This window comes from Lytechinus variegatus, chromosome 1 (assembly GCF_018143015.1).
Source record: "Lytechinus variegatus isolate NC3 chromosome 1, Lvar_3.0, whole genome shotgun sequence".
Taxonomy (NCBI): Eukaryota; Metazoa; Echinodermata; class Echinoidea; order Temnopleuroida; family Toxopneustidae; genus Lytechinus; species Lytechinus variegatus.
Genome location: NC_054740.1, coordinates 77,792,447 through 77,818,410, shown reverse-complemented (window position 1 = coordinate 77,818,410; position 25,964 = coordinate 77,792,447). Strand labels below are relative to the sequence as shown.

Below are 25,964 nucleotides of genomic sequence, written 5' to 3'. Positions count from 1 at the left end.
AAACAAAATATAGAACTAATGCCAATGCAACTCTCCAGTTTGAGTTTGAAAAATCATAATTTTTCCATTAGGAACGAACAGTTTCACCATGATACTGTAGGATTGTATTAATACATGCCATGGCTGGACTCATAAAATCTTGTGTCTCAATATGCAAACATTTTTTGGGGCAGCTGAAAATAAGCTAGATTTTAGAGTTATAACATGGGTAGCAACCTTGTTTTGCCTCAAAAGAGTTCTTCACAGGTTCAGGAGACTGTTTTCAGACAATATGAGACTGCCACCATTGCTATATTTTTGAAATAAGCCTTTTCTGAGCTGCCCTCAAAATTTTGAGATACAAGGTTTTATCAGCCCAGCCATGATATATCACAAAGATCTTATACGACAAATTCTTAAGGTATGGTCCATCTTGATGTGATACAGTGGATGAAGAGTTCAGCTAGGGTGCTTCAGATGAGCCCTGAACTATTACTGAAGGTCGGTTTCGACAGGGATTTTTGTGATGTTTATAGACAACTTAAACCTGGAAAGATTTTAAAGTTTCTTTTACAGACCTGTGCACCAATTTTTTCTGTTCATCTGTGTAGCATCCAGAATAATAATAAAAAACACTTGGACTTTTCATTAGCTTTGACTTACCATGGTGCGTGAACAGTTCAGCCAAGATGCTCTCAGGGGAAGTAATAACTACACTTGACATGGAAGGAAGCGCTTGGAGCATGGTGGAGATATCATGGATCCGGTGCTGACAGGTATCAGTGCACCATGGCTCATCAACAAGGGATTCTACATCCGCTGGGACATGAACCTGTGGGATGACCTGCATGACAAGACAATACAAGATGGCACTGAAATTCAAACAAGTGATTAAGACTGGGAGAGAGATGAAGTGTGATATAAAGCATTATGTTATCATTCTATGGCATCAGTATACCTTGATGATATCATCTCAAGCCACAAACAGAATGGATGATACAATTAAGAAGTCATCAACTAAATTCAACATTTCCATCTGAATCCCTCAACTTGCATCTTCTAATCCCAGAATTGCAGTCACATTCCCCATCTTCAATATCTCCATTTCCTTTGAATAGAGAGAAGCACCATGACAGGTTTATATAGCCCCAACATATCTCATTAGCATCATCTACTACAAAGCTGTTCGTAAAGTTACGCACAACTGGAACATGTTCTTAGGTTATAAAATCAATTATAATATTGGGATATCACTTAGCACAAGAAAGGATCACCAGTCGTGCGTAAAGTCATTCGTATCTTACGAACAACTTTATGAAAGACCCACCAGTAATGCAGTATCCGAGGTACACCAAATAAACCAACCTTAAAATAATTGATATGACTAACCTCTCCTTTACCATCGAGTAAACCACCTTTCCTGTTGAGTAGAAGCACCTTGATGGGTTGTACAGCCTTAGCAATCTCTGCGGTAGCGTGGGAAGCATCGATACTAACTAACTGAGAACTAGAGGTTTCTCCTATAGATGATACTACAGGTATATGGCCAGATCTACAAAACAATAACAGAATTGTTGAGACATTGGTACCTTATAAATACATAAAGAATGGAAGTTAAATGCTTTATATAAAAGGATTATCAAACAAAACAAAATTATTTAACATAATTTCAATCAACAAACTCATAAGTCATCTGAGCAATTAAGACAGTCACTTAATTTTTTTTTCAAATGAAGTGCTAAAAAAATAGTAAAATAATTCCTGTTCATTTAACTACACATGAATGCCATAAAATTAATTCAAAACATCTTTTATCATCATTACAAAATTGTTTTCTCACAAATATTTTTTAAGATTTACTCGTACAGCTGCCTTCTTATGCATGGCACATCAAAGGTAATGATTACATAAAAGGGTTTATTATTAGGAATTCCAATTAATATTCATTTTCAGTCATTTTTGAAAATTTCCTTATCAAATAAAGATAAATTTTATAATCATAAAAAAAAATTAAAAAGACCTCAAAACCCATATATGCCTACAACCTACGTAAGGGCTGCGAAGTCTATGAATGGGTTTATTCCGTCATAATAGACATTTCGACGTATAGGCAAATGTAGAGGGCGTTTAGGAGAATTGTGAACAATGAAAAAAGATTTTTAAAATTCGCCTTTCCGGCGGAATCTAGTATGATATATATATATATACTTCTTTTTTTTTGGGGGGGGGGCTTGTTTCTTTACAGAATTACTTATAAAAAAGAGAGTTGGAAGGAAACAGTAGTAAATATTCAACAATAACAACAATATAGGGTATTAATATTGCACACATATCCATTTTGTTAGGTTCTGCTATACTTCCCACCAGGAAAGCTAGGCTACCAATTTTGGTGCTCACAGCTTCTTGAGGAATTACTTCCCGCCGGCACCTTTTTACATCACCTGGTTTGAGTGCAGCACATGGTAATGATCAGAGAAATTTTCCTGATATAACGTACATTCATACAATGTAATAAAATTCACATTTCTATTTCCTTTATTATGACCTTACCCTATACACCACTCTAATGGTTCTGTGTTGACATGAATGACCCTTCCTTTAGAGGCCCCTTCCTCTACTGGCTCTGCCTGTAACACATTGCTCCCTGAGAAGAGTGGATGAGCAGGAGCACCACTGGCTTGAAGAAAGTTCACCATGGTCATGGTATCAGTGGTCACCCGACTACGGCTTGCCTGTGGGTCAGGAGAAAGTGAAAGGACCTTATCAGATGTTCTCTCCCAAGAAAGATTTGAAACACTAATCATGAAAATTGATAACGGAATGTGTAATTCAACAATACAGTTACCGGTATTCAAATCAGACCTCTTTACAGGAAAACATGTTCAAAACAGATAATATATGTCATCCAAAAAGAACCATATTGTAAGACTCAAGAATAATACATATAAAATGCAACTTCTGTTCAGATTCCCCAAACGTACAAATAATTTGTATATTATAATGTGTGAGATCATCATTATTATAATTCATTTTCATATTAGGAAAAGATTTTTCCTCTTGGATGAGAAAAGGTTGATTGTCTCGAATAACAGCAACATGAGAACAAAATGATGAAGAGTCAAATGAAATAAGAAGATAACAATTGCTTTCATACTAAAGTAAAATAATCAACAAAAGGTAAGGCAAAGACATCATAAGCTAACTAACTCACATATAGAAAGCCTTTAATGTGCAAACTATTTCAAAAAATAATGAAAAATGCAAAATGGTAATAACACTATTTACCCTACTATTTTGAATGTTTGGTTTTAATCTTAATATGTGGACTCCTATCAGAGATAAATATCATTAGAAAGGTCTTACTGAGGAGTTTGACTTATGGTGACCAGACGTTAAATATTTCTCATATTGCCTCCTTTATCACAATTCATATTTTTTAAATGAGTAATAGATCAGTGCACTTTAGTAATTCATTAAACTTGCTAAAAGTTTACTTCTGGAATGTGCACAATTGCATGGTTTGCACTTGAAAAATGTCCTCACTCTTCCACTCATTGCTTATCCCTTGCATAATACTTTGTTCCACATTTCACTTTCAGAAATCTGATCACTCTGATCATACCTGTAGTTCTTGATCTGACAAGTTTGTTCCATCTGGAAGAGAAGCCCCATGGACAACCAGTAACTTCATATCATTACGATGTAGGAATGCTAGGTTGGAGCTCAATGCTTCAAGCTACATGTATATCAAATGGAGAGAAAGGGAGAGGGGGAGAGAGGGGTAGGGAGTGGTAAAGAGAGGGAGAGGAAGAGGTAAGGAGAGATGGAGGAGTAGGAAAGGGAGAGAAAGAAGATGTTCCAGAAAGTGGAGGAAAGGGAGAGGGAAAAAAACACAAAACATTTGAATAAAACAATAAAAAAATTCACATACCAGTAGTTACTGGTAATCCACACTTTAAATCACATTATTGTCACTTATATAAAATCATTTGAATATGAATTTCTTGCATAATTTTACAGGTTACAGACCAATAGCTGTACCTTAACATACAACTCAAGATATTGTATCAAATTATAATGGTTAAAAATAAAAATATACATGAAAAATTTCAGGGCCCGAATTCTGAAGGCCAGTTCAATTCATGCCATGAAATATTCCTTTGTTAATATCATGGAAAGCTAAAATGTATTATACAGTATTGTAGTAGCAGAGATTGCCTTTTATAGCAAAGTCTGCAGAGATATTACTAGAAATCTAACCTCTGGAGGATCCTAATGAGATGTATTGCTGTGATTGTCAAATACATTTAAAATTCAACATCATGCCACTGCTTATTTCCTATTCTCTGTCAGTGGCACAGACACACCAATAAATCTGAAGTACTATCAATCAAAGAAAATACATTTTTTTGAATAAAATGAAAATATCATAATTGGTTTGAACATGACATCTCAAATGTTTAGAATTTGTTTTTCTGACAGTAAAATTGCTTCATTCAGCTGTTACAAATTTAATTTTCTAGGCAACATCTCCTTTCAAACTGAACAAATTGATTTTCATTGATTCCTTAACTATGAACATGATCACATGTACTCTCAGTCACTCATGACCAGTGTCAGTGAAATACCCTTTCGCAATACCACTATTGATTTCTTAATACAAAGTATTCACAATAGAATCCTTTTATACTATTGTGTTTATTGGATAAACCTATCAATGCATACACAACATATTCAATAGCATTACCTTCAAGCCAGTTATTCAAGCTCTATAGTACCAGTTTCATATTATATCATATGCTGTGCTCATAAACTACAATACTTTGAACTAAATAAACAAGCTTGTTTTTACACATCATACATGTAGATACTGGCTCCCAAATGCATGCCCAAGTTGACTTTTACTAACATAGTAAATTTAAAGGAAAGACATGGATTGGGGAAAATCATGAACTAACAGGGATGTCATTAGACATCACCTAAGCCTGATTTGTTACAGTTATTCATTCCAAAACAAAATAAAATAAAATGCAAGCCTAAGTTTAATTTCTGACATTCCTATTCATGCATGATTTATATGTAGTTTCATGCATGATGTATACATGTATGTAGTTATTAAAGATACTGTATACTGTAACACTGATAATTCTCAGTTTCTGGGATGCAATATATGATCATAAAACTTTACCGAGAGCATACTAATGTACATGTAGCTTGTTAAGTTCCCATTAATCTGTATTATTTGGAGGGATATCTATTGAAAATCTCATCAGTCAGAAGGTGGTTTCAGACCGCCTCGAAGTTCGCCAGTTCCAGGTATTCTCTGATCGGGAAATTTACCCCGATCAGAAAATACCAGGTATTTTGGTAATGTGAAAGCAAACTACGCGTAATCTCCCCGAAAGAAAATACCCGCTAAATAGTAGGTACTTGGCGAAATTACGAGAACTTTCGTGGGGATTTTTCCAAGGTCGCAGGTATTTTGGCGATGTGAAAGCAAATTACGGGAACTTTTATCCCAGCGTGTCGTTGGGCGCGGCGGCGTGGGTGGCTGCTGGGCTAGAGATTTTGAATCTCCCGCCTTGCCTGCTTATCAGACCACACTGCGCATGCTCGTAACTTCGGGAACTTATCCCGAAGGATGTGTTTCGGGGCGGTGTGAATGCAGGAATAATTAACGGGTATTTTTTAGCCTTAAAAAGTTCTCGTAATTTAACGGGGATTCTTGTGATCGAGGCGGTTTGAAACCGCCTAGTGACGTCTTTGCTCCTAAAATTATTCCATCCATCTTCACCACCACCACCACAAGTTTCCCAAGGGACATTATCATTATACATGCAAAAAAAAATTGACATACAGGACTCATTGTTAAGGATTTTCCTTTTTTTTAATGTAAATTTTGCAGATATGTGATGATGAATTGTAGACCTCTTCAGAAACTAGTGGTGAGCATTCGACTGGTAGCATATGAGGGGGTAGACACCCAGTCATTAAACTAGTTATAACAAAAGCATAAAAATAACAGAAACATAAATGAATATTTCTTGAAAACTCTATGAAAAGGTGTAGCAGATATGATTTTCTTGGGGTTTTTTATCGGGGGGGGGGGGGGGGGGGAGTCACATGTACACATGTAAGCTGGCTACAGGCTGTGTACAAAAGTGTACTATGAATATCATAAATTGCCCTTTTTATAGAGGGCTATGGTATGGACAATCTGACTTCTGACCCACACCTTTGAAACAGTTGGTTGTGAGTACAAATCCCAGCCACATCATGAGAACACAGATTTGAAGAAAAAAAACACCTTTGTAACCCATAAACAACTGTGAATATTGTTGAATCTAGACTGAAATACATGAAGGTTTTGTGAGATCAAACTCTTTTTACAAGGAAAATTCAATATCCAGAATCAGGGGCCTGTAACAAAAAGTTTAGTGATTGATCATACAGTTAATATGTACAATTGATTACAAATACACTGTAAAAACCGATGCAGTAAATCACAAAATGTCAGCCCTCAGTGTAAAATAAATCACTACACTTTGTAGTTAATAACATCCTGGCTCCTGATTCAAACAGAAAACATTAGACTTTACCAGATCAGGTTTCTGGAAGATTTCCTGATGGACTTGAACTACAGCAAAGGGCTTGGAATGGCTGCCTCCTAATCGCTGGAACTGTTTCAACCAATAGCGTGCCTCCTTCGGATCCGTGCCCACCTAGTATGAAGAAATGATAAATGAACTGATGTAAAGGTTGGTTAAATTATTGTCACAAGTTAGCTTGATTATTTTAAACAACATCTAAACAATCCCTTTGTAAAAAGTAAAGTCATCAGAAAGTGCTCAATCCCTTTAATTCATAGATGCATGAATATATAGATTAATAAAATAATATTAAAATGTATTGTACAAAAGTATGTAAACAAATATCACAAAGTAGGCAAGTAATGTCAATTAAGTTAAAATAAACTACATTTATACACCTTTACTGACTTCATAAAATAGAAATAGACATAAATGACATTTATCTTCTATTAAAGGCCAAGTCCACCTCATCAAAAGTTGATTTGAATAAAAAGAGAAAAATCCAACAAGTATAACACTGAAAATTTCATCAAAATCAGATGTCAAGTAAATGACATTTTAAAGTTTTGCTTAATTTTACAAAACAGTTATATGCACGTTCCGGTCAGTATGCAAATGAGGGAAATGATGACATCACTCACTATTTCTTTTATATTTTATTATTTGAAATAATAAATATTCTAATTTTCTCATTAACCTGTGAAAAAAAAAGTTTTATTTCTCCCTGAACAAGAGGGATTACCATTGTTCAACATTTTATGGTTCAGTCAAGTTGTCAAATCTGTAAAAAATGAAATAAAGTCAAACAATAAAAAACAAAAGAAATAGTGAGTGACATCATCGATCTTCGCATTTGCACCTGACTAAATTGTGCATGTAACTATTTCGTGAAAAATAAGCGAAACTTTAAAATGTCATTTTCTTATTTTACATCCGATTATAATAAAAAAATTTAACATTATGCTTGTCTGATTTTTCTTTATTGATTCAAATCAACATTTGGTGGACTTGACATCCATTTGTAAATTTCTATGAATACACTATAAACATAAAGAGACAAAGAGAAAGAACAAGGTGGTTCATGAACCACAAGTCATTTGAACCAAGTGTCAACATAATTGATACAGAAATGATTTAATGAGAGCAATATGAACAACAAGTGGAATGCCTCTGGCCGTCTCACCTGCATCACGCAGTTCAATATAGCAGCAGTGCTGACTTTGAATACTACTCTAACTCGCACAAGATGTTCAGTGATACATGGTTACTCTTATGTCCACTTTTTATGAACTAGACCAATAAACTTACAGAGATATGATGGTTATTCAACAAAAAACCCCAACATGGCCAAAGTTCATTGACCTTACATGACCTTTGACCTTGATCATGTGACCTGAAACTCGCACAGGATGTTCAGTGATACTTGATTACTCTTATGTACAAGTTTCATGAATCAGATCCATAAACTTTCAAAGTTTTGATGGTAATTCAACTGATACACCCACTTCGGCCAAAGTTCATTGACCTTTGACCTTGGTCATGTGACCTGAAACGCGCACAGGATGTTCAGTGATATTTGATTACTCATATGTCCAAGTTTAATGAACTAGACTAATAAACTTTCAAAGTTATGATGGTAATTCAACAGATACCCCTGATTTGGCCAAAGTTCATTGACCCTAAATGACCTTTGACCTTAATCATGAGACCTGAAACTTGCACAAAATATTCAGTGATGCTTGATTACTATTATGTCCAAGTTTCATGAATCAGATCCATAAACTTTCAAAGTTATGATGGGAATTCAACAGATATCCCCAATTCGGCCAAAGTTCATTGACCCTAAATGACCTTTGACCTTGGACATGTGACGTGAAACTCATGCAGGATGTTCAGTGATACTTGATTAACCTTATGTCCAAGTTTCATGAACTAGGTCCATATATTTTCTAAGTTATGATGACATTTCAAAAACTTAACCTCAGGTTAAGATTTCAATGTTGATTCCTCCAACATGGTCTAAGTTCATTGACCCTAAATGACCTTTGACCTTGGTCATGTGACATGAAACTTTAATAGGATGTTCAGTAATACTTGATTAACCTTATGGCCAAGTTTCATGAACTAGGTTCATATACTTTCTAAGTTATGATGTCATTTCAAAAACTTAACCTCAGGTTAAGATTTGATGTTGACGCCGCCGCCGCCGTCGCCGCCGCCGTCGGAAAAGCGGCGCCTATAGTCTCACTCTGCTTCGCAGGTGAGACAAAAACTTTACCATTATCATTTGACTTTTTGACCTTTGACCCATCATTCTCATGGACACACATGTGGTATTATCCAAGGATCATATGTACCAAGTATGAACTTTATTGATGCAGAAATAAAGAAATGCGATTACATGTAAGTTGAAAAAAAAAATAATATTTTGGAACAGACCAACAGACTAAGGGCATGTTTATGCCTCCACTTTTCAAGCAAGAATCAGCGTTTTAATGTATGATTAGTCCAAATCACTGTTGCATCCATGCTTACTTTTATTTAAATGATATAAACTTACCAAAAGCCAGCTGCAAATCGTGATTTTGCCTCTGAAAAACGAAGCATAAACAGCACTCCCAGAACCATGTTTGTGAACCAATGTTTGAAAACACTGATTCTGTCTCCGCAATGGAAGCATAAACACCCCCTAACAGACCAACAGGGAAAAGGAAGTACATGTACATTGTATGTACATGTAGGTCTCTACCGAGTTTTGTTCAGGCGAGACAAATAGATTTTACAGGAATATCACTTCACATTACCTGAAATTATTACCCGGTAACTAATTTCTATCCAAGAGTGTGAACATCCCTCTTCATAATTTCAAATTCAATCACTGGGTCAAGCTCAATCACTGAGGATAATTAAATTTCTTCTGACTCATTAGTGAAATTGATTTCTGAATTATTAGTAAGGACTCAATGGATTTTGATTTACCGGTAATACTCAACATTTCCATTAAAAAAACAATCAAATACACATGAATGAATCAACAAATTAATGACTTGAGTTAATATTCAAAATGATATGATTTATGTGATATACATAAAGCAGATCTATAAAAAGACCAATCATAAAAAATACCTTTCAATTCTAATATTAATCTCATTTATATTCCCATAATTTTAGAATAGGCAGTTCTACATGAATAATAGTAATGAGTCCCCCACTCTGATTTTCATGTTATGGGAAAATTGGACAAGAGGAAAATAGAAAGAAAGAATCTGGGAGAGGCTTGCTTGGTTTTCTAACTATGCAATACTCCTGGATTTATTTTAAAAAAAAACTAATTTTCATGGAGTAATCTGCTCCCCAAATTAGATTACCAAGGCAGTCTCCTGCAGACATTGATAACTGATGCATAATCACGTTCATTTATATCCCAACATATACAGCAATTTCATTTCTGGGCCTAGCATAATCATCAATTTCCTACATGTATTTATAGGCAAGTTTTAAAAATTATAATTTCAATCAAATGCTAAAGCACAATTTTGGCTATTTAATTAGAGTTAGGTTTACTGGGTTTCACTATAATTTTTGATCAATTAATCTAATTCTGGTTTCTGTCTGTACAGAGGCTCCCTTTTCATACTCTCAATGGATGTAGATCTAATATCCTAACTCCGGGGTAAAATCAACAGATTGACTGATTATGGACACTACCAAGTTAAATCAGAAAGTACATTTACCTTTCAAAAAAGCTCTCAGAAATAGATTACTGATACATGTTCATTTGAAAAGCTTCTTAGCAGTGCTGCAAAAAGTTACCTGTGCCTAATTTTTACCAAAGGTGGATTTTACCTGTAATAAAAATATATTCTTGACCAATACTTTTGCTGGATCCATGTTTAGTTATTACCATTTTTTTTTTTTTTTGGATAAAATCAATTTATAGAAGATACACCCCAGAAATATCTATTGAAAAAGCTTTTTGCAAACAACTATGGAAGTAATACATGTATGTATATGTACATATTTTTTTTGGGAAAAGCAAATTCCTTGTGAAATTGTAAAGTCTTCCATTAAAGGGGTGGTCCGGGCTGAAAATATTTATATCTTAATACATATAGATAGAATTCACTGAGCAAAAATTTATCAAATTGGATAACAAATAATAAAGTTATTGAAGTTTAAAGTTTAGCAAGATTTTGTGAAAATAGTCGTCATGAATATTCATTAGGTGGGCTGATGATGTCACATCTCCCCTTTCTGTTTTCTTATGTTATTACATAAAATCACATTTTTTTCATTAAATCATACTTGTGTGAAAAATATGTCTCCCTTATAATGAAATAAGTTGCAGCAATAAATATCTAATGCACTAAATGAACTGTCAATCCAATTTTTCTAGTTCTTGGAGGTAAAAATTTGAATAAACATAATTCCATATAATAAAATACACAAGAATAAGTGGGGATGTGACATCATCAGCCATCCCAATGAATGACTGTTTTCACAAAATATTGCTAAACTTTAAAATTCAATAACTTTATTATTTGTTATCCGATTTTGATGAAATTTTTGGCATTTTGCTCAGTGAATTCTACTATATTAATTAGGCTATAAATACTTTCAGCCCGGACCATCCCTTTAATATTTCGGTTGCTTGAAATGCAATTTGAACAAAATATTTCTTATAGTGATTGTGTCTCAAGCTAGCCATGCCCATAGCCTTGTGTTACACTTCGAACATGCTTTGTTTTATAATATCAGTGTCCTACTAAATCAATAAATAATCTTGTTACAGCTGTAGGTCTTGCATGTATCATGTTGTGAATCAATATAAGGCATCATTCATGGACACCCTTTCACTACATGAATACACTACAACTGTGGGAATTACAGATAGTCCCTTTAAACATTTCACTTCCTATTTCTGCCTGAGAGCTACGTGCAGTATCCCAGACTACCAACTTCAAGAGTATGTTTTAATAGCGAGGTTTTCATAATTAGTCTGCTCCCCTGTTCTATTCACACTGCCAGTCTCCCACACATAAAACAATGTGATAACTTTGAAGTTTCATTTTTCATTTATTGCAAACCTATCATCACACATCCAGTTTCACATGAATGAGATGTGGGTAGTTTTTATAGCAATATGACCAGTCTGACCATAATAGGTCCATGGTCTGACACTCGCTATCTTTTCTTAACAGATGAAAAAATTGATGCCTGATAAGGGCATGCAGCAAATACCAATTTGTGCAAAAAAATAAAATAAATAATAAAAACAAAATAAAAATGCAAAAATAAAATACATTTTTGAAAATGCAATTAACACAATACTAGCATAAGGAAATTAAATTTATAAGACTTCCAAAAGGGTCAACACAATGCTATCAAAGCGAATTGAAAGCCAAACCTAGAGTATGTTTTACCAATACTGTACATACAGCGCTCTCAGTGGATATGTCAATACATGTACAATATGTAATAACTGCAAAATCATATCAAAAGACTTCCAAGAGAGTCAACACGATTTATTTCAACACCAAATTCTTCTACCTAAAACTGCTGCCATGGAAACACCAAAACCCCCAAAAAACTGGAAGTAAGATGACACATAGGCAGACAGATTCATGAGTGAGCATGGAGTAGGAAATTACAGTCATCTATTGCACATGCAGCAAAACAGATACAAATTTAGAATTATCACCGAGCAGACGAGCTTGTTTACTGCAGGTTTGTGTGAGTGTGTTGGGAGGGGGTGGTATCCTTTTCCCTTTTCATTTTCACTCACATCAACTTGATACTAGTCTCTTCAGAGAAATACATACAGTATCTTGTCAATTCAAAGAAAACGCATATAAATGCAGAAAGGAAGACCTCCATGTAGAAATTTCATCACCATCTCATTCATTTGCACAATCCTTGTTTGGGAAAAATGCATATTTTGAAATTCCCTATAACTTTGATATATTTTAGAATATTTCAATAAAATTGTCATGGTTTGGCAAGCTAATACCATTTTCATACATGAATGTGATCCTATATGTTGAAGTAAATGCAACTATTCAAGCAAATTTAATGTCCTTTGATAGAAACGTATGGATTTTTGTTTCTGTTTCTGTTTGTGGTAACTCCCGTAGGAACTCGGCAGGACAGCATTTTTTGCTGGTAAACGCCAAGCTGGTATATAACCAATTACCTTGGAAACATTGTACGTCTAGGTTAATCAGTCATAGTGGCTGACGTAATAGACAACAGAACTCACTCTTGGGCCTTTTTATCAAAGTGGAGACAATGGCAGAGTTGGGATTCGAACTCACAACCTTGCGATTATGAGTCCAATGCTCTAACCACTGGACCATACGGCCCATGGTTTGAGGATTCTTCTTGAGTCAACTTTATAGATTTTCTGCAAAACAAAAAGGCTATTTTTTGGTGAATTATCAGATTATTTCACAAGTGGGGGTCCACTTGGATTTTGAATGCTAATTCATTCATGGTATACTTAACCATTAGGGAATACATCCATGGTATATGTACCATGTAACCATCACACAATATAACAAGAACCCGAAGTTCCAGAGGTCATACATGTACATGTAGGTCAAGCAAGTAGATCCCATTCAGTGCCAGCAGCACAGAAAAGTTAACAGTTACATGTGTACAATGTAGCTCAGTAATGTCTTCCGAATTGTGAAGTCAAAAGATTTAATTTCAATGTAGGCATTTAATTTCAATGAATGCATCACACATCCAGATTATTTGTGTGTGAATCATGAAACAGAAAGGGGTATGAATTGAATAAAAGAAGCATATAAAATCTTAACAGCATTTATCACATGCTGCACACACTTGTGCAGGTCTGTCTATTTCTGGAGGTTAATGATGAAGAGAACAGCAGCTGTATAGCATTGAGATCTTATTAAAGACAAAAGGCACATCTCTATAAGCCAGTTCCAAATTATCCAAAGTCTGATACAACAAACTACATACATGTATCCTAATCATATTTTCCTTCAGCAAGAAATTTATCCACATTGTGCTGCACTCAACCCAGTTGAGGTGAATGGGTACCCAGCAGGATTAATTCCTTGAATGCAAGAGCGCTCGAGCTAAAGCCGGGGTAATATTAATAATAACATCGCACCTCGGAATAGAATATTTCTAGATAGATGGCGCTATATAAATGCCTATTTTATAATAATCTTTAAAATTTGTAACAAGCTAATGTATTTACTTTCCTCTTTCAACTAAATACCTGTAATTTTCAGCCTATTTCATGCTCAAGGGATATAAAAAAAGAGTTACTTTTATTTCATTCTGGATCTCTACCTAAATAGATTTCCTGAATTTTATTTTCATTTCATCCATAGGATATACATGTAGGCCCTACACATTCATCTTATTTTCTTCTGAAATACTAAAAATATGTATTGTTAAGAAACAAACAATGAACAAATCATTGCATCTTTGAAGTGACGGTCATAACCAACTTGCCATCATATTTTGTGAATTACATGATACATAGAATGTACAAATTGCAACCTTAATATAAAAATCAAAGAAAGCCACTTTGGAGGAGCGGAATAGGAAAGGCTGTAATTTGACAAAAACAAAGTCCCCAGAGAACATAGAAAAGAAAGGTGGCCTCTATCTAGCAATTCCACCTTGATGCTTGAAGCATCACACAGAGAAAGAGGTTACAGACTATCTCCTTTTAACTAGGCAGATATCCATCAGGCTCAGTATGCTCAGATTCTTCCCTGATTATCCATCATCCAGATTGAAGAAACCATAAAAGGGAATGTGACCTTGGATAATGGAGCCCATCAATTTGGGCTACATCTTTTAAATAGCATGCCGTAATGTAGAAAGACACCTGAGCCAAAACCAGAGTGTGCTTCAGCCAGCAAATTATCTGGATAATTTACCAAATAAAATTGCCAAATAAATCTAAGTTGACTCATGATCGTAATTTCTAGACTGGTCACTCCATTGAAATAGCCCACAAAGTTAGTTTTCATTACAATTAGTCTTGAGCTTGTTTTGAATGTGATAATTTGCAAGAAACTAAGAACGGAAACCCAAGGCGATGGAAACTTGCCATCTATGTAGACATACCCTGACCCCCTGTGCCCATCCAGGGGCCTGAAGCACCAGAAAGCTGATATCATCAAGTACCGTCTCAGCCTCCATAAATGGTGGCTTGCATAATTGCTTCCTTCCAAAACAAACAGTGTGCAGTGTAAGCTTCACTTAAATGCTCTACAGTTTTACAAGAAAGCGATGGAGGCAGACTGAGGGAGGAATTGTATCCAAATCACTCTTTTGAATGAGTTCACAGAAATAATAAGTACATGTAAAGAACAGCCATAAATATTTTGGTTCATTGTGATATCTTTCCACAATAACCACGTAGAAATGTACTCAAACCTGATTTCACTTTTTTTTAATAAATGTATCTAATGAATTACAGAAGACATTTCATATCTACAGAAGATAAACAATTAATTTTCCTCAAGGTCATTATGCATTCTTCCAAATTAGGATTTCTATAGTATGATTATCTTCTTTATATGACATCTCTTCCTCCCTATTTACATCTGTATTATCCCACTTGACTATTCCAGGAAATACCACGAACAGTTCAACATCTAATTGAGATGAAGAAGTAAAGACAACCACAACTTCAATTATTATCTATATGTACATGTAATGTTAGAGGGAAATGCCAAGTGAGTTTTGATATAAGCAGAAAAATGAAAGAATAAAATCAAATCTGACGAAAATCCATCAAGCAATAATTTTCAAACTTTTATAACGTGTTATGACATCTCGTAAAAACTAAGCACAATTCAAAGTGATAAGCATATTTTTAGCATGCAATACAGACTGCATTCTTAAAATGCAAAAAGATTCATCTTGCCTCGTACACACCAAATGTTTAAAAAACTTTTTTTCGCACAGCAAATATCTGTGCAACCTAAAAAAAATCTATGTGAAAGTTATCATAATTTTCAAAATATTTTGTGCTAACTTTGATCAAAGTATCATTCAATAACTTATCCCTCAGAAAATCACTGCATAAAATACATAATACATCTGAGGACAAAGATCACTGTTTGAAATGCTTTTAAACCCATAATATCCCTTCCACCAGTCACTATAACCTTACCCTTTTACATACCACCCACACATAACATTTGTATGTTTTGCTGAGAAGCTTTTAAAATTCTTGGCTATTTTATCATTCCCATTGATACATGTATGAACCTTGATATTTCCAGTGCTTACTCTCTATTAAAGAGTGATTTTTTGTTACATGAGAGGTGTTCTGTAAACAACCAAAAATAGACTCCTTGCATATATTTGAAAACAGGAAGCAAACGATATCAATGCTTTATGTAGGCACATGCCAGTTAGGCCTACTACTCAATCTCATTTGATGACATTTAACAATTTTTAATTTTGATCAATAAATTCAATACAATAATGATATGAGTTTATTTCCCTCCCCCTCTCTGTGCACTCTTCATATTTTTTTCAGTGAAAACATATGAATTTGAGGTAATCTATTTTATTCTTTTTTATATACATTAAATCTTTAAAAAAAATTACACTTCAGTTTCTATTCAAAGGTTTTTTAATGATTACTTTACTTCTTTAAATTATATTCACAGGAGAAATGTAACAAAATATGTATTTACATTAGATAGCCAAGACAGATAGCAAAGCGTGATTGGTCCATAGTGCATCACATGATATGATCTAAATCAATGTATTTTCTCAGCCATTGCAACAAATATCATTAACTTCAAAGGGCTTATTTTTGCTTTCTAGTAGTCTATGTGATTATGATACCTTTTCTCCCCTTTCTACACTGTACACATCCATTAACATAACCAATGATAAAACCTCAGAATCCCTCCAGCAATATTCATTACATCACTCTCAATGCATAGAATTAACCTATTTACAACCAATCCCCCCCCCCCCACAAAAAGGATTATTTTTAATCTTCTTCATTGAAAGGCAGTATGGAAATTCATTCTGATATCAATCTCAAGCTCCATATCAAGGCCATGGAGAGATAAAAGTAATTTCCGTTTTGAAACAGTGGGAGGATGTCAGGACTGTAACTAATGCACCTGCTCTTCAACAGGGACGAGTATTACCTTAGAATCATAAAAATTATTTACCTTTCATTTTCTTGTGTGGGCAATCTAATTCAATCTAATCAGCATAAAAATTGAAAACAGAAATCCAGCTGACTTTTCAGTAGAGATTCTGATAGCTAGACTTCAGTATCATAAATTAACATTTGGTTCACAAGGAACCAATCAATATAGTCAAGGTTTGATAACCCTTTGAGATGTGCCCGAAGTAATTGCACTCGAGAGTTATTTAAAGCAAAACAGTAATTGGGGAGAGCATTAATTGAGAGAGAATATCTTTGGAAGTAAAGGTGAATACATGAATACACAATATACATACATTTTCACACTTTATCAAATAAAGTTGTGAAAAACTTGCTGAAAACCAAGTAAACTTAAAATCTCCAACACAGGAAAGTACATACTATAAACACACCTTGGAATAGGATCAGCCATCAATGGCAGAATTGGAAATGTTAAAGAGGTCACTGGTTTCCTCCAAAATATTCCCTGTGGAATTATAATTGGCCAGTAAAATCATACTACACCTGTACGTGTACATGTGGAAGTGGTTCAGCTCTATAAAAATGAAAATGCAAAATATGAGTTCATTAAAACAAAAGCTCAGTGAAAGATCATGGGCGCATTGCAGAAAGAGTTGCAATCAATCGCAACTCTAAAAGTCATGCGCAACTTGATTTTCAACCAATCAACAGCGTGCATTTGGGACTTGCAATGATTTTTTTCTTGCGTTTAAATGCAACGGAACCCATGTTTCAAAATGTCTATTTCTTTTATTATGGATTCCATTGATCATTATGAGCAAGCAATCCATAGATCATCAATTACTAAGCTTTTGTGCCATACATGAAGGACCCAAAATACTTGAATTGATTGCAACCATTATCAGATGTAAATACCATCTGTCTTTCATATATACGGCAAAAACCCCTAACCATTTAACAAAAAACAGACACACTGCTAAACTGTTTTTAAAATTTAATTTGTTGGTATCACTCAAGCTAAAACTTGTTGTAAATAAAATGTATAAAGAGAAGCAGGTGATGTGGAAAAAGAAAGGTCCAAGATTAAAAAGACAACATTTTTTTAATAGTATCATGGAATAGTTACATGTACATGTAAGACTTCCCCCACATCACTATATGTTAACTTACGAAGTTTTTAATGCTACATGTATGAAGTGAATTTTTTAATACCCTCCTTTGCATTTTTTTACTTAATTTTCTTCTCTCTCGCTCTCTACCTTTTTACCCTTCCCACCCCTCCTCTTTCCCCTGCACATTTTACTCTGTTGTGAAAGGCTATCTGCATAAGATGTGAAACTGTTGGAAAACTGCATCATCATCCAAATGTAGCACATACAGGTATGTTTCATTTCAGGAAAAAAAAACATTGAGACAAGGTGTAATATGAAAGTCTGTCATTACCATATGTTTTCATGCATAACTTCCAACAATGTCCATATCCTGCTTTCAATAATGTTATTAAGTCCCTCCGGGACAAGCGTACCCTCTCAAATTCATCACCAAAACAGCCGGAATAGGGAGACGAATTGGCCTAAAGCCTGGATATGACGTTAATAAAACACATGCTTGGTTTCCTAAATTTCAGCTCATCTCAGGTAATAGGTAAGCGGTAAAGGGCAATTTTCTTGAGAGTCTTGGTCTGATTGCCGGATATCTTCCAGAGCATTGCATATTCTGATTGTGGCTTTGGTTCAATTTAAGAGACATTTCATGACATTTCCGATAGTGCAGTGGTATTAGTTTCACAATTAAATCCAAGCTTGAATAATACATGCACTGCATAAACCATATTACTGTTGTAGCAATAAAAGTGCTTTCCTGAAGCATACATTGTAAATTACAACCCAGCATCAGCATATGGTGTTGTTTTCAAATTGGATGTAAAAAAAAGAGAAGAATTTATGACATTTAAAAAAGTTTAACAATTTTCATAAAAATAAAATAATTGACATGAAGAGCATAAAATCCACAATGCTGAACAGATGAAGAGCAAGTTTTAAGTTTTGTTGTGAATTTTACATTGGTATAATTGGTAAGGGAAAGGAGGGGCAATCAAATACATTACTTTATACACATTCAATGACAGATTTTGAGAAATCACACCCATTTATGCATTTTTTTATTGAAAAAAAATGCTGTTTAATTTCACTATAGATTTTTTTTTCAGGGGAAGGGAGGAATTCCCCCTCATCTATAGTTTGTAAACCTATTTAAAATCTGTCCCTAATCAGGTAATGCGAGATTGCATGAAACACAGCCAAATGTGGGGAAAATACATTAACTCTTTATTAACATGTTTCAATAAACCAAGAATATAGCCAAAATTACATGTATGTTTAGGAATAGGAAACGGAATTCTGATTTATACATAACCATCACTTTTTTTTCACATTTACTTTCCTACCTCTTTCCTATTTACATGTAATTCTCTCTGTTCAGCACTGCAGACATGTACATGCTCAATTACAAGTCTAATGTTGTACATATGAATAGGGTTTATGTTTATACTGTAATGTAATTAAAGTTAATCTGAGATATATCAATATGTGACATATGCCCTTCTCTTCAAGTTTATTTTCTCTTCTGCCATGCCAGACAGAGGTCATCTTGTCATCAATGTTTGTGCATCTCTATTCCTAGCTATTCATTAGCAGTGACATGATAGATCAATCTAAAACAATATGAAGTATATCCTCACACTACTACATGAACATGATAAACCTTCAGGATTTTAAGATCATGGTTCGATTGTGTTCAAATTCAGGCACTGCTGTCTGATATACCCCCCAAAAAATGCTAGTGGATTAGAATAGAAAAGATGCATCGGTGTGACTGACAGTGATAGTGGGTACTTGTGCAGTGAGTTGTGGTGTGCTAAGGTTCATTCAAGGATACGTAACTTGATGATTAAATGTGAACTGAACATGTATCTACAGACTCGATAAGCTACATGTAGCAAGGAATATCCAATTTATTACACAATTTCTCATTGTTCATTAAATACAAAGGGATGGTCCGGGCTGAAAATATTTATAGTTTAATAGAGTATAACTCACGGAGCAAAATGCAGAATTTTTTTTAATCAAATCGGATAACAAATAACAAAGTTATTGAATTTTAAAATTTAGCTTTATTTTGTGAAAACAGTTGTCATGAATATTCATTAGATGGGCTGATGATGTAACATCCCCACTTGTTCTTTTGTATTTTATTATATGAAATTAGGTTTATTCAATTTTTTTCCTCGAAGAACTAGAAAATTGGATTGACAAATGATTAAGTGCATTAATTATATTTATTGCTGAATTTTATTTCACTATAAGGGAGACATATTATTCATACAAGTATGAAATAATGAAAAAATTATGATTTAATGTTATTTTGCTCAGTGAATTCTACTTTTATGTATTAAGATATAAATATTTTCAGCCCAGACCATCCCTTCAACAAGTATTTTGGGGATAGAGAGGCTTCTAAAATATTAGTAAGACTTTTAATGTCACTGAGAGTAACAGGATTTTTTTTTCACAATGCCAATCCATTTAGATTCCATATGATGTACAGATATCTTGTAAACCAAAAAATATAAAATGATGCATAATAAATCTGCAAGGAAACAAATTAGAAACTGACAGGCAAAAGGAGTGTATGAGAGGTGTAAAATCTTATGAAGACTCCATCTGCGGGAGCATAACACTGAGTGAAAAAAAGTTAGGAGTCCCCAACTTTCTTCCCTTTTTTCTCCATATAAAGTTTGAATACTTACCTCTTCTAGAAATCTTCTTAGATCCTGTGTCAGGTTGGGAGAGTACATAGAGTTCCAGTCATTGGGCATGGTGATCTTGAAGAAATCACTCTTCCATCTTTGGTACTGCAACATAAAACCCTTCTGATTGGGATGGGCCTTTGCAACTTTAAATCCATCAAGACCGGTCTCCTCACACCCACAGTGGTCACTGACCCGCGAATTTCTGGCGAGTAGTGAGAAAGTGCGGGTTCGGTTGGCACAGCTCAGGTAAAGGCTGGCACTAATATTCTGTGCATGTTTAATGATACTGCTGGTGAGTTCCCCACTCAAGAGTGTACTCGGTGGTGGGTTGCACTTGGTTAGACCCGAAAAGTTTCGACTAATTATCGATTGGCGTGACATACTTTTTATATTCTCTAGGCAAGAATGCTTCTGGTTGAATGGCTGCTTTCAGCTACTATAGAAGATTCACCAACACTGTATATGTGTCACACATAGTTTATTTAGAGATCTGCAAGATAAACACAGAGGAACATAGTTCACACATATCTAAAATGTCATTTTAGTTTTTTCTACATGGATATTTGACAATTTTAAGCAGAGTAGAACAGAAAGGCATATGATGAATTAGTTTACTCAGTGCTCTTTCTTTGTGCTGAGAGTATGGATAAGACAAAGCATACATGTATGCAAATGAAGCAATAAATCATTGGAGGTTAAAGCCCATATAAGCTTTCATAAAAGGTCAGCAATTAATGTCAATAGTAGACAGTGTTTCAACATTACAAAAGTTTAGTGGTCATTTAATATTTCACAGCCAATTTTTTTTAAGTTTCTATAATTTGAATAAGGCATCTAGCAGTATCACCCTCTCACAGTAATGTTTTATTTTCATTCAAAATAGCCCTTTAACCATTTACTTTTAATAACTGGGTATTACAAACTACTGTACAGAAAGGGATTACATCCGGAACTTTCTACCCATTCGATGGTTGAGAAAGGTTTTGAATAATGCCAAAAATACTTCAGATCTTTTTTTTTATATCGGACACAGACTCAAAATAAATTTTGAAGCAATATGGGTGTCACACAGTGAATCGAGCACAAGAGGTCTTTTCTAAGTCTGCCAGCCACGGTCAGAAATCTACATGTACATGTAACTATGACCCAAGATGAAATTGAATTAAAATTGACTTTTAAGTGATATTATCTTATTTGAAGTTTGGTTTGGAATAATGTTAAGAACACTCAAATAAAAATTCTGCTGAACATAAAGTTTTTTTAGTCAAAGTCTTAATTTCCCTGGCCAGATTACTGGAAATTGCCATACATATATCTCTTTTTCCCTAACCTGACAGATGCCAGAGCCAAAAATTTCATGCTGGTACATCCAGCGTTCTCGCCAGAAAAAAATTCACCCATGTCGGGGACTTGTGCTGCCACTCCTGGGGGGTGGGTGCGGGGCGCAGAAGCGAAGGCCTTTTCATCAAATAGAGACGCTTAAGGCCCTATCTCACCAACGGAGACGTCGCCGCGACAGTCTCCAACTTATCAGTCGCTGCAGTCGCGGAGACGTCTTGGAGACAAAAATGGCTTGCGCTCTCACCAAGGAGACGTCTCGATGGAACGTTTGAAAGATCATACACCTGACTTGGAGCAGGAGGAGGGATATCAGCACACGTTCAGTCACGTGGTTTCTGAAATGGGTCAAACAGTGTGAAGAAGTGTCGCGAAGACGTCTCCGCAATGTATTATAATTTTTTTTGGTCTCCAGCAGGTCTTCGCGATGTCTCAGAGACATCGCGGCGACATCTCAGCAGTCGCGGATATCATTAGCCGTTCAGTCCAAAGAAAGAGAAGTGCAGCTTTCCAGCTTATGAATTGTAAATATTTTCGAGAAAAGGGAACTTCGGAACAAAACAGCGTTCATGATTGAGGGTCATGTGATATGTAATGGAGTTGGTCAATAGAGTCGAGACGCGTCATCCAACTTAATTCGCTGAGCTAGCTGAGCGCATGCGTGTGGCTTTCGTGCACATACACAAATGCAAAATATATCACGGACACTTCCTAGTGATTTACGACTGTGTGTTCCAACACCAAACAACGTAATGGTGTGTAGATTGACATGCAAGTTTTGTGTGAGTCTATGATCTGACGTTTCACCATGGAGCATAGCCGGTGTGATGTGCGGGGCAAACGGGGGAATAGGCAACGGAACGACCGTACCGTGCCGTCATATGCCCGCAATAGCAGCCGCGAGCTAGCTGGGCGCCTTGCCACTTTCCTAGCCGTAGTAGGCCTGTAAGTGGTCTTAAGTTGGTGGGACTTTGGCGCAACCTGATAAATGAAGTTGATATCACTAAGATGAGTTCATGGAGTGTATTATTTTTTTCTGAATATTTCCATTTAATTTTTCCACGCATGTCGCTGAAATTTCCATTTCCGCACGCATGGTGTTTGAACCATGCGTATTATACACTGGCGAGAACGCTGGTTACATCGTTTGCTTTCCTCACACAGGGAATAATTTTGCTATACAAATTTGAATAGCATTTTCGGTCATAAGAGAAAAACTATCAAAACTAGCATATCAATGATGTGGAGCTCATCCGGCATCTCGCAACGAAATTTAACACAATTTTCATTTCAGCCCAGTTGACACAGTAGTGAACTATATTGGTGACATAAATTGACATAGAATTGAAATTGATGAAGAGATAACAAAGAAGCATTTTTTGTGATCTATGAATAAATTTCATACAAATTAAGCATAAATAATTTCATAGTAAAAATTTCTTAACTCTTTTGTAGAACCTTGGTGAACCTCAAGTAGCTCTAAGATGGAACAAAAATAATGAAAATCTATCAACAAATAAATATGTATTTTTTGTGAGTTAAGAAAATATGTGATTAAAATTAGCATATTTAACCATATCTCAACTGGGCTATTTTAGACAAGTATATACTGGGGAGGAAGCACAATTTGACCCCCCCCCCAGATGTCGGCCGCTGATCACGTGATCACTGCGAAAATTTGCATGCGCATAGAGCTGGATGTGAACTACAAGACTGTATAGTACTATCTAAAAAAAATATTCTTTAATTAATGAATTAAGCAAATAAGCATATGAAACTTTTTCCTAATTTTTTTTCTGTGTATGTTTCAATTTCAATTCAAGTTTATTCAACCATAAAAATGTGTATATACAAATCATACATAATTATGCAACAAAATATGGCTAGCCTAGGACCATAAAAAAGCAAACTGCCTGTAGAGAATGGCCCTTAACTCAATTTATATAGCTAGCAAAATGCTCATTTTTTATGGGATTGTCAGTTATTACATTTCAAAAAAATATCTACAAAAAATTGCAAAAATATGATTGATTTCTTATGTATTTCATTGTTTTTTAAATTCTTCTGTACATGTATTTCTTTGTTTTTCAAACCTTTGTTTTTTAATGTTTTTTTCAATGAACTTTGTCGGGACTCTTTTGCAATCATAAATAGCATGAAATAAATCCATTGAAACCAACAAAAGTATAAATAAGCATACATTTATGATTTTTGGTTTAAAAACACAATTCGCATCGACTTTGTACACAGAATAACATTTTTGAGCAATTTTGGGTCTGACATGCACTTATAAATGTTGCGTAATTTTAGAGCCGTGTACCCGGGCGTCGCAAATTTGTGCAAGACTTGAAAATAAAAGTCAGTGAGCGGCGCGGTAAAAAAAATTGCGCGATGGCGTAGTGCCAAAATTTGTCGAGGGGGGGGGGTTAAAATTGACCCCTCCCCCCTCTTAGTTTAATAAGGGTTGATGAGTTTCAAAATTCTGTGTTGAAATTTTGTATCACCACCTCGAGCTATCATATAAAGCAATCGAAATTGAAATTGATGATATTGAATCAGAGTCGGGAAACGAGGTGAATATTCTTCATTTTTCTGATAGTTTTCAACTAAATCAAAGTAATTTCAAAGAATTATGGAAAAAGAAGGCCATTTCATGGACATAAAGATGTAAAATGTGAAATTTTAGCAATTTTTTTTTCAATTTTTTTTTTAGCAGGAGCGCATACGACATCTTGTAAACGTATTGACGTGACCCAGGCCTAGTTTCACCACAGATTTATTAATAGCTAACACAGCTATTGTATATGTTAAGAAAAATCTACAATTTATCATACATGTATTGTAATGAATTGATTTGAGCTCCTCACGGAGAGCGATTCTGAGCTCAATTGAGCTCCTCAAAAAAATAAGGAGAGCGATTTATTGAGCTCCACGAAATTATAAACGTGAAGGACTGAGTAACATGAAAGATTTGTTCTTCATTCACTTGTCTTCTTTTTTTTCCTCTTCTTTCTTCTTCTTTTCCGTTTTTTCTATTCTGCTTTCTCCTTTTTTTTTGCTCTGCCATTTTTTTTCAGGTTGGGGGCACCTGAGGGGGTACACCAAATATCAGGGGGCGCACTACATCTACATACATGATTTCTAATTAATTATGAAAAGATGGATTTCCTACTTAGGGAAATCCATCTTTGTTTACCTGGGACTGGGTGTCTAGTCTCATGAGCGAGGGTTAAAGACTCTAACTAATGATGAAGAAGTATATGTCAAAGGATTTAAAAAGGACATCATCATGGAGTCCTCAAGACTAATTCTACCCCATTTTAGAGAGTGACCATGTCTGCCTAGTATACGCGGACGAGTCCTGGGCTGGCCGGGCTCCGGCCCGCTTCGCCAGCGAGCCGGAGCTCCCACACATTCACGAATCACAGCAAACATCTCAATCCTTGAGACCTTGTTTCATTTCAATTTAATGAAGCTTTCTAGTTTCTAAGTACGGTACCGTACCGTAAGTATGATAATAAAAGTTTCACAACAACGCATTCGATTCCATAAACAAGACACAGATCTATACATTTTCCAAATTTATGTTATTTTTCACGATCAACAGGAATTAGTAATTCTTACCAAGCCAAGTCAAGTCCGATCCTCTTGGCTTCTTGCTTAAGCTTAACAAGCCTCAGCTCCGTATACCGTGTGTATATTTCGAACGAATTGTCGATTTTCGATTGTACAGTGCAGTGACACACGTACCGTACACGTACCGGTACCGTACGCTGCCCAATTCTCGCTCACCCTCACAAGCGCGATGCGCACGCTGCTTATTTTGATTATCATTTTAAATTCGTCCCAAATTCCTTATTGTTTTGTATACTCGCATAATTAAGCACCCAAGAGGAGACCATTACATGAAAAAACGAAGATTGGAAAAAATTAAATTAATCCCTTAATAATCATTGTGAAACACTGCGTTAAAATGTAAAGTAACCCGATAACTGTTTGAACTTCGATGATTGCACCGCAACTGCACCAGATTAAGGTTTTTTTCAATCACATTAAAAACTCCTAAAAACACGTGAAAATTGTTATATTTTTA

The 25,964-nt window shown here is 35.1% G+C and overlaps 1 protein-coding gene across 1 annotated transcript in view; it reads right to left on the bottom strand.

Moving 5' to 3' along the window:
- LOC121423918 (N-acetylglutamate synthase, mitochondrial-like) overlaps nt 1-25,552 on the bottom strand; it is a 33,582-nt gene extending 8,030 nt beyond the window's left edge. Inside the window, exons 1-7 of the mRNA XM_041619470.1 lie at nt 25,496-25,552; nt 20,531-21,023; nt 6,579-6,701; nt 3,602-3,715; nt 2,530-2,711; nt 1,369-1,531; nt 643-823 (exon numbers count right to left, since the gene is read on the bottom strand). Coding sequence (XP_041475404.1) covers nt 643-823; nt 1,369-1,531; nt 2,530-2,711; nt 3,602-3,715; nt 6,579-6,701; nt 20,531-20,914 — 1,147 coding nt within the window. The 5' untranslated portion in view covers nt 20,915-21,023; nt 25,496-25,552. The remainder of the gene's footprint in view (nt 1-642; nt 824-1,368; nt 1,532-2,529; nt 2,712-3,601; nt 3,716-6,578; nt 6,702-20,530; nt 21,024-25,495) is intronic.
- Nucleotides 25,553-25,964: the final 412 nt, after the last annotated feature.